This window comes from Pteropus alecto, unplaced genomic scaffold (genome assembly GCF_000325575.1).
Source record: "Pteropus alecto unplaced genomic scaffold, ASM32557v1 scaffold45, whole genome shotgun sequence".
Classification (NCBI taxonomy): Eukaryota; Metazoa; Chordata; class Mammalia; order Chiroptera; family Pteropodidae; genus Pteropus; species Pteropus alecto.
The window spans coordinates 37,335,813-37,349,264 of NW_006442491.1; the positions used below are offsets into that span (position 1 = coordinate 37,335,813).

A 13,452-nucleotide genomic window follows, 5' to 3' on the forward strand; every position below is an offset into this window, starting at 1 on the left:
CTCTCCGTGTCAAGCTGGAAGAGGTCCGCGCACTCAGCAAAGTTAAAACAACAGAGATCGAGCCACGCGGTGTCGACACGTGGGGAGCTTTCCGGGCAAACCCTCCTCACCCCAGCACGGAGCACCGCACGTGCTCCTGTGAGCGTGCGGACCCGTCGCAATCAACGAATGAACGGAAGAAACCGCCTCACGTTAGGACCGTTCCCACGTGGGGCAAAGTGTAAGCACCTAGAGAAGAAAGTGCAGAAAGTGTTAAGAGAATGGACATGGGATGATTTTTTCCACTATTTGAAAACGATATTTAATCCTGTCACACCGTTTAACAGTCAAAAGGGAGCATTTGCTCTTCTAGAAATGCTTAGATCAAGGAAGAAATACATGCCAAAAATGCAGAATTTCTTGAAAATAACGACGATGAAAACTTGGCATAGCTTAAAAAATTACAAGTACATTTAGCCTTTGTAGAAATCCACCCCCCAAATAACTGACACAGAAATAATGCAAGGCTATTTGCTGCAACAATTTTAAACTGGCAAAAAAGTAGAGATAACTCAAATGTCTAATGATAAGCTATGCCACATGTGCCCTGTGAGCACGACACTGCCAGAAAAAAGGAACGGGGACGTTTTCCCTAGCTGGCTAAGGACCGATGATCTCCAGGATCACCTAGACAGCAGGAGAAGCAAGGGACAGAACACCAGGAACAGCAGCCACCTTGCACGTGAGAAAGGAACCACAGGGTGCAGAACACAAGGACACATGCACGCTTGCTCAGAGTTATCTGTGTGTGTTTTTTTAAAGAAAAGAAAAAAAACCTAATAAAAATGGTTTATTAGGGTACCCCTCAAAACCTATAGGGGAGGGAGAGACAGGTGAGGGGGATAGGGATGCAAGTCCGATTTCTCTGAATGTACTTTGTTTTGCAGTTTGCCTATGGAATCACGTAAAAACATTTTAAATAATTATACATCTAAATTAAATCAAAAAGTAAAAGCTAAAGTAATTCCTAAAAATAAAAAATAAATGAAAACAAATGAGCTTAATCGCGTATCAATGTGTCAGCTTAACCACAAAGAGAACGGTTAATGCAAGTGACTTAAAAACACAGAAACGTTGGCGTGACTATGCATCTCCGGGGGAGAGGGCCCAAAACAAACCAAACTGTGAAGAACGCTTAGACTACACTCAGTAATCCTACCGTGTTGTTAGTAATTTTTATTTTTATTTTGGATGCACACACGCTCGCACACGTGCGTGTTAATGCCATAAGAAGCGAGGCTTGTACTGTGTAAATATATAGATACACAAACTAAATAAGTAAAAGCCCTACAGCCCTAAATTTGAGTTGGAAATATCAATACGCACTCATGAGGAATTTTTACTTTTTTAAGAAAATAAATTGCTCTGTCACTAGAAGAATGACTAATCTCGTAGCGATGAACACGTCCAGTACCCACACTCTGGTTTCCTATCACCGTCTCCCCTTTGAAGGAACCAGGGCTCCTTGGAGCGATGGCTAGTTCCAGGCAGAGGAGAGCTATCGAAGTCCACGTGGTCACAGCACAGAGACTCAGGAGCCGACCTGAGGGCTCACACTGCTCAAAGCCAGGACATCAAAAATAATGACTACGATGGATGAAAACCCTTAATGTGTTAAACTTCACAAGTTCATACTAATATTCGAAATAAATAAATTCTGAAAACCTAATTGGTCACCTCTGTAGATTGTGAGGACACCAATTAATTATTCTAGAAACTGGTGAATAAAGGTGGCAGGGAGCATTGATCCTGTCGTCTCTAGATAAACAGGTTTCAGGGTTACCAACAGCTGAGGGGGAAGCTCTTCACAGAATCGCAGCTATTGAAGTAGGAAGGAACAATGGAATTAATGCATCACAATTTTGGAGCCTCTAACGAAATCCTGAATCTAGGCAAAGATCACCAATGGTTGCTACTATCTTGATGGAGAACTTCATAAAGAACAGACAAAGCTGACAAAACCTGAACCTGGTAACCATGCTGCTCTTTGCTTGCTGATCTGATGCAGCAGAAAAACACAGAAGTCCAGCACCTAGAACATATTCTCACTATGCTATACAAAAAATCTGAGTCTAATAGAGCCTCTAAATTAACCGCCAGTTTGCAGGAAATACCGAAAACAGAGAGCATCTCAAACAACACTACAGGGATGCAATCGGCCAGATCCCAAATGTGAGAAATCCGACAGCACGGATAGCTAGTTTTCTCAACAAATAAAAGCAGGGGGCAAAGGGAGGGAGAACTTTATAAATTAAGAGATAATAATTTAAAAATTAAGTCCTTACAAATGCAACGTGTGGACCTCGTATGTAATCTGATTTGAACAGACTATCTGGAAAAAAACAGATTTATGAAAAAACTGGGCAAATTTGAACAACGACTAGATATTAGATGACATTAAGGAACTACTGATAATTTTTACACTTGTGATAATGGTACTGTCATTATGTTTTTTAAAGTGTCTGTATTTCTTAAGAGTGCAGTCCTGAAGCATTCACAGTTGAAATGATACAGTATCTGGGAAACGCCTTTATCTGGGTTGAATTTATCTCAGTAAGAAAAATGAAAAAAAGATTGGTCAAATGAGAGTTGAAGCTGAGTGAAGAGTATATGGATGTTCACTTTAATATTCTCTCTACTGCTGTCTGTGTCTGAAAATTTCCATAATAAAAAGTTTTAAAAAAATCGTCTCATGATAATTAGAATGAGTATCTTCCTACATGAGGAACTGGGCATGAATAGACCTGGTGATCTTGAGGCACTTAAATCTAAAAAGCTTATTCTGAATTACGAATACTGGTTACATAAGACTAAAGAAGATTTGCTACAGAGACCTTAAGGTTAGCGCTTTCACACCTGATCGTTTGGATCTGTGAGGTACCTCACCACAACCGGAATGAGATATTCAGAGAGCACCAGTGGAAAATTTGATCTATTTTCTTGTAAAAAAATGGCAATAGGAGGAATCTGTTCCATCAGCTCAGTCCGCACTGTGGGCTCTGCAGCAATAAAAAGCAACAACAAAAAAAAAATTATATAAGAATAAGCCAGGCATCTGATATAGGATATACTAATAGTTTCTAGCTTTTCTTACTAAAATACTTCATCGAAAAAATTAGACAAATGCAGTTTAAAAATCATTTCCCATTTAGAGTATTTATGCTACAGACAGGCTTAAAAAGCTAATAAGCCCTACGGCAATATGAAAACATAAAACGAAGAGAGAATGATGACTCTATTATAACAAGCCACATATAAACCAAGGACGGAGCAAGAACTCCGCACGCTGGGCCCGCGTCCAAAAGCCATTACGACTAATGGCATATGTGCCAGACCTATGGGCTGTGCTTATTTAAATTCCAGCCAGTACACATTGTGAGTAATTCTTTCATAAATGCACTCCCCCACAATGCACGCGTCCCAAGTATTTCTAAGGCGAAGTATTAAACAAGAGTGGCTCTAGTGCCAATACACCGCATTAAATCTAACGCAAATACGGAATTGCTTCGGCACTGTACACAGTGACTCATTTATAAAGAGAAATCTATTTAAGGACTCGAAACATCGCTTGGGCCTTTTTAAAAGCATCGTGTCATAGTCTTATGAATACTTTAAACTAATGCGGGAGCAATATGGAAGGCTTATTTTTCCATTTTCAGTTAAAATGATCAAAATCTAAAGCAAGCCTAAGATTTCGGAAACTTTCTGAAGCTGTTTGCCCATTATTATGAATATAAGGGGCTCAGGGCGACTGCACTGGCAACCCTACCGCTGGCTCATCTGACTCCGCCTGACCATGGGGCGGGGCTGGGGGAGGTGGCTTAGTGTCTCAGTCCCGCAAACAGGACGGCAGGACAGCAAAGGTGGACGGGGGAAAGAGAAAGAAAAATCAAGATTAGTCCACGGAGATCAAAGGGAAGCTACTGACTGGGACTGTGCGAACCCCAAGGACTTCTGATTTGGTGTTTCTTAGCAACCAGTGGTCTGGCAGAACTCATAAAATACAAAAGGCCTAACTGCCAGGGCAATGAGCGCTCGCAGCCAGTAGTCGTTTTAATTTTCTAAAAAGAAGGATAATTTGATGCCAAGCAAGGCACCCATTCTTCATGACAAAATCCATTCGTGGTTGGACACTGCTTAACACTTATCGATGGGTAAAGTTTTTGTCTTAGCTCACTGCGCACAGACGACTTCTTGGAGACGCACGAGCGAGAAGTAACAGCACACAGTCCTGGCACGCACCTGCGTCCTCGGACAGCCGGATCGCCATCGCCATGACCGTTAAGAAGTCGCCTTCGTCGTTACTGAAGTCCCGGAAGATATCGAGCAGCCCTCTGGCGATGACCTGACTGGAGAGACAGGAGACGACACACAGTTACGGAGCAGCACTGACCACGGGGACGCGGGCCACGGGCAGGTGACGTACCCGGGGAACAAGGGGAAGTCAGCAGCCCCCATCCAGAGGGAGGTGAGCGTGTCCAGGAACAGCCAACGCGGGTCAACATCCTACAGGGACAGGGCTGCCTCCCCCAGTCCGGAGGTCACTGGAGGTCAAAACCATCTACTGGGATAAGGGAAAATCTTTTCTCCTTTTCTGACTGATTCTCAGGCCTACACAGACTTGGGAGAGAGGTCCTACGACAGTGGGAGGGAATTCAATGACAAATAAATGCAGAAGGAAAAGGCCCAAAGAGGTATCGATGGCCATCTCAATCTCGATGGCCTCTGCCCACTAGGTGCCAGCAGCAAGCCCTGGCTGCCCCCCACCTCATGAAGGGACAACAAAAAATGTCTCCAGACACTGCCAGATGTCCACTGGAGACCAAACGTCCCCTGGTTGAGAAACACCACAGTAGAGGACTTGGGCACAAGCTATAAATAGGGAACGATCTATACCGTATCTGCAGCTGTTCTGTAAATCTAACATCATTTCAAAATAAAGCTTAAAGACAGAACAAAACACAAAGATTTTCTTAAAAAGCCACAGTGAGGTAACACTAAACCCAGAAAGGAAAAAAATTATATCAAGAGTACCTAGTGCTGGCAAAAATATAAAGCGACAGGAATGTCTGTGCCAAACAGCCAAGGTGATGTAGAAAACAACTTAACAATTTCTCAAAAAGTTAAATGTATACTTATCATTCAACCCAACAATTCCCTCTTGGGTATTTACCCAAATGACATGAAAAAGCATGTTTACACAGACTTGTACGCAAATGTTCATATCAGCATTATTGGTAATAGTCACAAAATGGAAAAATCCCAATGTGCGTTCACTGGGGAGTAGGTGTATGTGTAAAATACAGGCCATCTATACAAGGGAATACGACTCAGCAACAAAATGTGGAACAACAGCCACAAATTTCCAACGCGTAAGTAAAAGCGCCCAGACAGAAGAAGACCATACACCACACGATTTCATTTATATGAATTCCAAAAAAGGCAAAATGTTAGCATCGAAAGACCTATCAGTGGTTTGCCTGCCCCCACAGCAGTGAGGGAGGGGAGGGCTGACTACAAAGGGGCAAACAAGGGGGTGATGGAAATGCTCAGACTTGAGGACGGTGACAGCTGCGTGACTTACACACTCACCCAGACACAGGTCCCTGGACGCTTTAAAGGGGGTGAATTTTACTGCATGAAAAATATGCCTCGATAAAGCTGTTTTATTTTTTCTGCTTTTTTTTTTTCAATTACAGTTGACATCCAATATTACTTTATATTAGTTTCAGGTGTACAGCATAGATACATGCACCCCTATGTTCACTGCAGTATTATTTACAATAGCCAAGATATGGAAGCCACCTAAGTGCCTACCAACACACAACTGGATAACGAAGATGTGGTACATATATACAATGGAATATTACTTGGCCATAAAAATGCTATCTACCATTTATGATGACATGGATGGACCTAGGGGGTATTATGCTAAGTGAAGTAAGTCAGACAGACAAAGACAAATACCGTAGGATTTCACTTATATGTGGAATCTAAAGAGCAACATAAATGAACACAGAAACGGACTCATAGATACTGAGAACAAACTGACGCTTGCTAGATGGGAGGGGGAGGGGAGGCCGGGTGAAAAAGGGGAAGGGATTAAGAAGTGCACCTTGGTAATTACAAAACAGTCACGGGGATGTAAAGCACAGCACAGGGAATACAGTCGATAATACTGTCATAACTATGCGTGGTGCCAGGTGGGTAGTAGACTTAATTATGTAAACGTCTAACCACTGTGCTGTACATCGATAAAGCGGTTTTAAAAAAAGATACTGATGAAGGGAAAACTCCATGTGAGAAGGAGTGGCGTATGGTGGCCTGTGTGAGAACAGGGAGCAGCACCCCAGCAACTGGAAAGGAACCCCTACCTGCCTCTGCCCCCAAGTACCTGACAGTGCAGGAGCGACACATGTCATTTCTGGCCATGCTTCTGGAGAATCGGCTCAGGTCAAAAACCCACCCTGATTTGCAGGAAAAGAAGATGAGAAATGTGAAATCGAAGAGGCAGTCTTTTGGCCCAGAATACTACAGGAAGAAATCCATCAACTCGAGTCCGACCGCAGAGAGACTTACACGCCCCCTGGGATGGAAGGTCGCGATCTGGCAGCCAGGAGGTTTGGGAAAGTCGAAGCAGACACTGTAAAGTCGCTGATTACGTTTCACTGGGCCACGTTCACATCAGCTTCCCCTGGGAAATCAAGAAACTAAGACCCTCAATCCACTTCAAGGGTCACACAGAGTGGGTAGACAGAGCTGCATCCAGACTGGAGCAGTCACAAGGGACCTGCCCTCTGAAGGACAGACAGCGAGGAAAGGAGGGAGAGCCAGCCAGGAAGCAGGGACGAATCCTCTGCAGCGAACACAGACGACAGAGACTCACACAAACTGGAGCGTTGGCACCAACTCTTAGGAAAACCCGGCGTCTCTGCTGGAGTGACCTGGGGAGGTCAGAGAGAGGAGCAGGGGCCAGAAGCGTCAGCCTCAGTGCTGCCCACTGTCAGCTACGCCAACGGCAAGGAGAGAGGGCGACCGTGGTGCCTCAGGCAAGGGTTATGACGAGCCGATGAGGTCACGCACGGGGAGCTCAGGGCATGGTACGTGGCACACCGCAAGCCCTCCAGCGTGTTGGCCTATGTACGTATCATACATAATATAAGCAAAGAGCTGCAATCAAAACGCCTGTCAATGCATTATGTCACATCTACACTCTGGCGCACTATGTGACCATTTTCAAAGATGCCTGTAAGGAAAATGCCCATGATACGTTACATGAAAAAACAAGATGGAGAATTTTCCACACAGTATGAGCCCTTTTCTTAACACAAGTTATGTTTACGAATATGTGTGCAATACACGTACTCACATAAACACATACAAACACTCATTCAAGGAGAAGCCTGGAAAGATATAAACTGAACTGTTCACAATCGTCACTTAAGACTGTAGTGGGGCGGGGGGGAACGACCCTCACTACTTAACGCCTAAAATTGCTCAATGTTTCAACAAGCAAGTATTATTTTTGTATTTTTTAAAATACAAAGAAAAAAGGTAGCTCAACTCTACAGGGCCTCGTTCCCCGGACACAGCCATGGAAGCAGCCCTCCTGTCTCTGCTCCTTCTGTCCCTCGGCCACGCACGCAGCTACAGCCATGGGTTCAGCCCAGGAGGCTCTCGACTCGGGGCAAGAAGCTTGGGGTTCCAGGCCCGGCCCCGAAGGAGCCCCAGTCAGGGCTGACTGCAAGAGCAGCAGGGGCCAGGGAGACGAGGGGTAAGGGCATCGGCCGGACGGCGCACCTCACATCAGCACTCGGCAGAGGGCGAGAACGTGCTGATGGTCCTCTGGAAGGGCAGGGCAGGCTCGCGTGATTAAGGAGCATGGGAACTCTATTGTGAACTTTTCTGTAAACCTAAAATTGCTCACAAAAATCAAGTGTTAATTAGAGAAAAAAAAGAAAGTGAAATAAAGAGTTTTTCAGACAAACGAAAGCTGTGGGAATTCACTGACAGCAGCCTTGTACTGACAAGCATTGTTAACGGAAGTTCTCGAGGCAGAAGGCCACCTGATGGAAATGAACATTTTACAAAAAGAAAGAAAAAGCACGAGAATGGTAAAGATAATGGCAAAAAGGGGTTTTCTCATTTTAATTGCCTTCAAAGATAGCTGACTACCTGAAGTAAATAGAGTAACAAGGTATTGTAGAGTTTGTAAGGTGTAGAAGGAAAATGCAGGAAAACAGTAGCGCAGAAGACAGGCAGAGGAAACGGAGGGGCGCATCTTTCGCCTTGTGCAAAGCGGGTGCAAAGCAGCATGATTTTATCTGAACGTACGTTGCGATGAGTTAAAAAAGTTTATTATAACCTCTAGAATAACCAGTAATAATTTTGTAAAAGAGGTATGACTAATAAGCCAATAGTGGAGATAAACTGGAATTGTTTTTAAAAATTAGTTTTTCTTGTCTACAGCCATGCCACCCTGAACAAGCCCGATCCCGTTGGATCTCGGAAGCTAAGCAGGATCGGGCTTGGTTAGTACTTGGATGGGAGACTGCCTAAGAAGACCAGGAGCTGTAGGCATAAAAAATAAAAAAAATAACGGATTGTAAGCTGACAAGGTCCTTGCAATCTGTGAAGTCAACCAAGGGTTGCCTCGCCTAAAATATAAATTCAAAAAAAAAAATCAGTTTTTCTTAAAAAGGCAGGAAAAGAGGAAAAACATGAAAAGAGTTGAGACAAATAGAAAACAAACAGCAAGATGGTAGATTTATACGGAAACATATAAATAGTAACATCAAAGGTAAATGATCTAAGCATTCAAATCAAAAGGCAGAGATTGTTAAAACAGATTAAAAAAAAAAGTTAAGAGCCAACTATGTGTCTTCTACAATAACCACACTTCAAATATAAGACATAGATAGGTTGAAAATAAATGGATAGAAATATACCACGCAAACACTAAAGCTGGAATGGATATATTGATATCAGACACAGTAAGCTTCAGAAAAAGGACTGTTACTAGCAAGAAAGAAGGACGTTACACAGTGATAAAGAGATGAATTTATTTAAGAAAACAGAACAATACTAGATGTGTATGCACACAAGAATAGAGCTTCAAAGTACACAAAATAAAAACTGTAAGAACTGAAAGAAAAATAGATAAACCATAATCATAGTTGCAGATTGCAACACTCCTCTCAGTTAACTGACAGAATATAGACAACCTGAACAATGTTTTCAACCAATCTGACCTAACTGACGTTTATAAGACACTCTACCCAAAAACACTGGGATTCATACTCTTTTCAAGTGCACACGGAACATTCACCAAGTTAGAACAGATTCTGAGCCCTAAAACAAATCCTATCAAATTGTAAAAGGAGAAATAATACGAAGTACGTTCTCTGACAAAAAAAGACAAACTGAGAATCAAATAACAGAAAGATACCTGGAAAATCCTTGAATATTTGAAAATTAAACAACACACTCTTAAATAACTCACTGGTCAAAGGAAAAATCATTATGAATGTTAAAAATACTTTATACGGAAACGTGATGCAAGTATGACACATCGGAACTTGATGCGACTAATCTGATCCTTAAGTACTCACAGCACTCAACAGCAATCTTACAATGTAAAATGCAGATGTTACAAAAGAAACGTTCAAAAAATAGTTAAACATCCCTCACAAGAAAAAAAAAAAAGAACAATTAAATCCCCTGCCCCCGAAATATCCAAGGAAGAAAATAATGCAGTTAGAGCAGAAATTACTGAACCAGAAAATAAACATGCAGTAGAAAATATCAAAGCCAAAACTTGACTCTTTGAAATAACTAATGAAATTGATAATCTTCTGGAAAGAATTATCTAGGAGAAAATAAAAGGCAACGATAACCAACAACGGGATGGAAAATGGGGCCATACTACAGATTTCCCAGATAATCAAAGAAAATTATCATTTTCCAACACACAACAAAGTAACAGATCTAAGCGATGATTACCTGTGACCACTGAGATCGCAAGATCAAGACCGGTGAGGAATTTTATAACGAAGGCGTCGGACACCTGAGCCACTGCTCAGTGTGAACACCCTACAAGTGCAATGACCAGGCACTGTTTCCCAGTGTTCTGTGATAACAAGTACACAAAACTACCTATGAAGCGTTGTTTCAAAAAAAAAATCTAACCAAGTCTCCAAGTGTAATTTTCGGTTTACACAAAACAAAGGAACACGATAAATTACACGAGAATAATGACCACCAAGTTCAGAATGTGGAAAATTCTACAAGACTAACGACCCCTTCGACAAATAAGTGATGTAGGGAGGAGATGAAATGAAGAATCGATTAGAGATTTAGAGAGATTTAAGGTCAAAAGGAAAAAAATCGTAAACAAAAAAAGATACATCTACCTAATGAAACGTGTGGACCTTATTTGGATCATGATTCAGACAAACCAACTATAAAAAAGCCATGTCTGGGACGGTCAGGGAAGATTGAACACAGACTGGTAGACTGGAAGACAGCATTGCTGATTTTGCCGAGTGTGATGATACTGCAGTTAGATTTAAGTCTTTATCTGGATAAAAGGATATGGTGTCTGATTTCCTTTAAAATACACCAGCATAAAAGCACAAAACTTCTACAGAGAAAATGATCACATTTTATTAGGGCATTAAAGAAAACCTAAATCAATGGCAAGACATACCATGTTTATGGACTGGAAATGTAAATATTGTAAAGAGGGCAATTTTCTCCAAACTGACCCATAGACTCAATGTAAACCCAATCAAAATCCTAATAGGTATTTTGTCTTGTCTCGTTTTAATTAGAATCTGATGAGCTGATTTTGAAATTTATGGAAATGCAAAGGACCAAGAATAACAAGTCACATCAAAGAAGGAAAACAAGGTGGGAAGTCTTGCTTGATCAAATATCAAGACTTAATCTCAAATCTAAAGTAATCAAGGCAGTGGCAGCGTGGCATTGGCTGAGAGGAGGACCACAGGTAGAGGAGATAGTCCAGACAGACTGTCATCAACAGGTGCTGATTATGACAGAGGCGGCACCCCATTAAAATCAGATAAATTACAGGCCTGAGGTGAAAGAAAAAATAAAACTAAAACCTTTAAGCCAATATAAAAGAATATGTTTATGATCTTGGGGTAAAGAAAGATATTTTTTAAAAGCTTTAAAATGCATTAAGGATAAAGGAAAATACTGATACATTTAACTACATTAAAATGAATAGCCATAAGGAGAGCTAAAACACAAGTCACAGAATGAGAGGTTTACTGTACATAACTGACAAAGACTTGAAATCAAGAATCTACAAGGAATTCCTACAAATCAACAGGAAAAATACAGACCATCTCATCTCCCCGCTCCAACAAAAGATTTAAACAGGCCCATCACCGAAAAAAGAAAGAAAGAGAGATGTCCAATAAACATATGAAAAGGTGTTCAAACTCATAAGGAAAATATAAATTAAAATCACAAAGCGATATCATTATATACATGGCCACACTACCAGACCGACTAAAATTTTTAAAGCTTACAACATTGACTGGCAGATAAATTATAGGACAAAGGCAGGACTGTAAATGCTGCACCCACTTTGGAAAAGCAGCACTGTCACTGAAGGAGAAGGCAAAGGCGCCCCATCCATCACAGAGAAACTCTCTCCTGGGCACGTGCCCGACAGAAAAGCATCCCTCTATGCACCCAGACACACATGCAAGATCAGTCACAGCACATCGTCCATGACAGAGAGAAGCAGAGCTATTCTACCGCAGTAGATGCATGTCAGTATCTCCTTACAAGAGAACCACCTCAAACGACATGCAAAACCACAGTAACACAGCCTCTACGTGATTTCATGTATTTCAAGTTCAGAAACAATAAAATTATATTGTTTGGATGTAGATACTCAGGTGCTAAGTGCCCCGAGTAATGGCTGCATGGATCTGCTTCATAAAGATTTCTTAGACTTTGTGTGTGTTTTATCCAATCGCCTGTATGTATTCTATTTCACAATGAAAGAAATTTATAGAAAGTTGAAAAAAGAGATTAAAGAAAAATCATCTGATAATCCCGATAGATGTAAAAGAAGTATTATATGAAATTCGGACCTCACTGAGGATTTTTAAAAACTCTTAGTAAGTTTATTCTATAAACTAAATGACCTGTACTCTTCAAAAATGTCAACAATATCCTGAAAGGCAAAGAAAGACTGAGAAACTGTTAGAGATGAACGAAGACTAAAGAAACACAAAAATCAAATGTAATGCATGATGCCGGACTGATTCTGGACCTAAAAAACCTGATATAAAGGACACTGTTTGGACAACTGAAAAAATTTGATTAAAATCTATGGATTAGATAACAGTATCGTATTAAAGTTAAATTTTCTGATTTTGATAACTACTGATTATCAAGTGAATGGTGAACGTCTCTGTTCTCAGAAAAATGCACACAGAAGTATTTAGAAGAAAGGCAATGTGATGTCTATAACTTACTTTCAAATGGTTCAGGAAAAAAATGTAAAAATAAAGATAGAGGGAATGATAAATCAAATGTGAGAAATATTAACAATTAATGAGTAAAAGACATACAAAAATTCTTCCTATTCTTGAAATTCTTTTTTGTGTAAAACTATTTCTAAAAGTTTAAAGATAATCTCTTAGCAAACAAGAAATATAAAAATATATAAACCAGAAATATAAATTTTCTTAGGCTGTTAAGAGGTAGCTACTAAAAATATAAAACAAGATAAGAGAGGAAGGACTTAAACTATCATTCTTCACAGACACCACCATTGTAGTATGTGGAAAACCCAAAGAATCCGCAGGAAAGTTATTAAAATTAACCAGTAATCAATGGAGATAAAAATCAAAGTATAAAAATCAATTTCATTTTCAAAACTAAGCAATTATAATATTAATGTCAAGAAATGATACAATTTACATTAGCATAAAAGGTCAAATACCTAGAACTAAACCTAACAAGATACAGAAGGCCTCTGCAACAGCAAGACGCGTAGCATAGCTTCACAGCTGTTTATGTGTGTATACACACAGACATGCACACACACACACAGAAAAACCGGAGAAAGTCTTTAAAAATGAAAGGACTGGAAAGCCAAATATTGTTAACAATGTCAATTCTTCAGAAATTGTTTTATAGATGCAATGCAATTCCAATCGAAATCCCAGTAGGTTTGTTTTCCTAGAAATTGATGAACTGGTACTAAAGGCATTAGCATGTGCAAAGGGCCCAGAACGCCGGTCAGTCTTGAAGCAATGGAAATGAGAGGGCTCCTCCCCCGAGACCACCACTGTGATGACACTGTGGTGACGACGACCGTGTGGTCCTGGTACAGTGACAGATAAACGGGCCAGTCGGGCCGATGAG

The 13,452-nt window shown here is 40.8% G+C and overlaps 1 protein-coding gene and 1 pseudogene across 1 annotated transcript in view; one reads left to right on the plus strand and one right to left on the minus strand.

Annotated features, from left to right (window-relative positions):
- LOC102882836 (serine/threonine-protein phosphatase 4 regulatory subunit 1-like) overlaps window positions 1-13,452 on the minus strand; it is a 63,822-nt gene that overhangs the window by 31,536 nt on the left and 18,834 nt on the right. The window contains 2 exon segments of the mRNA XM_015597221.2: window positions 2,896-3,038; window positions 4,282-4,388. Of these exon segments, the coding sequence (XP_015452707.1) occupies window positions 2,896-3,038; window positions 4,282-4,388 (250 nt within the window).
- Window positions 8,501-8,619, plus strand: LOC112471102 (annotated as a pseudogene).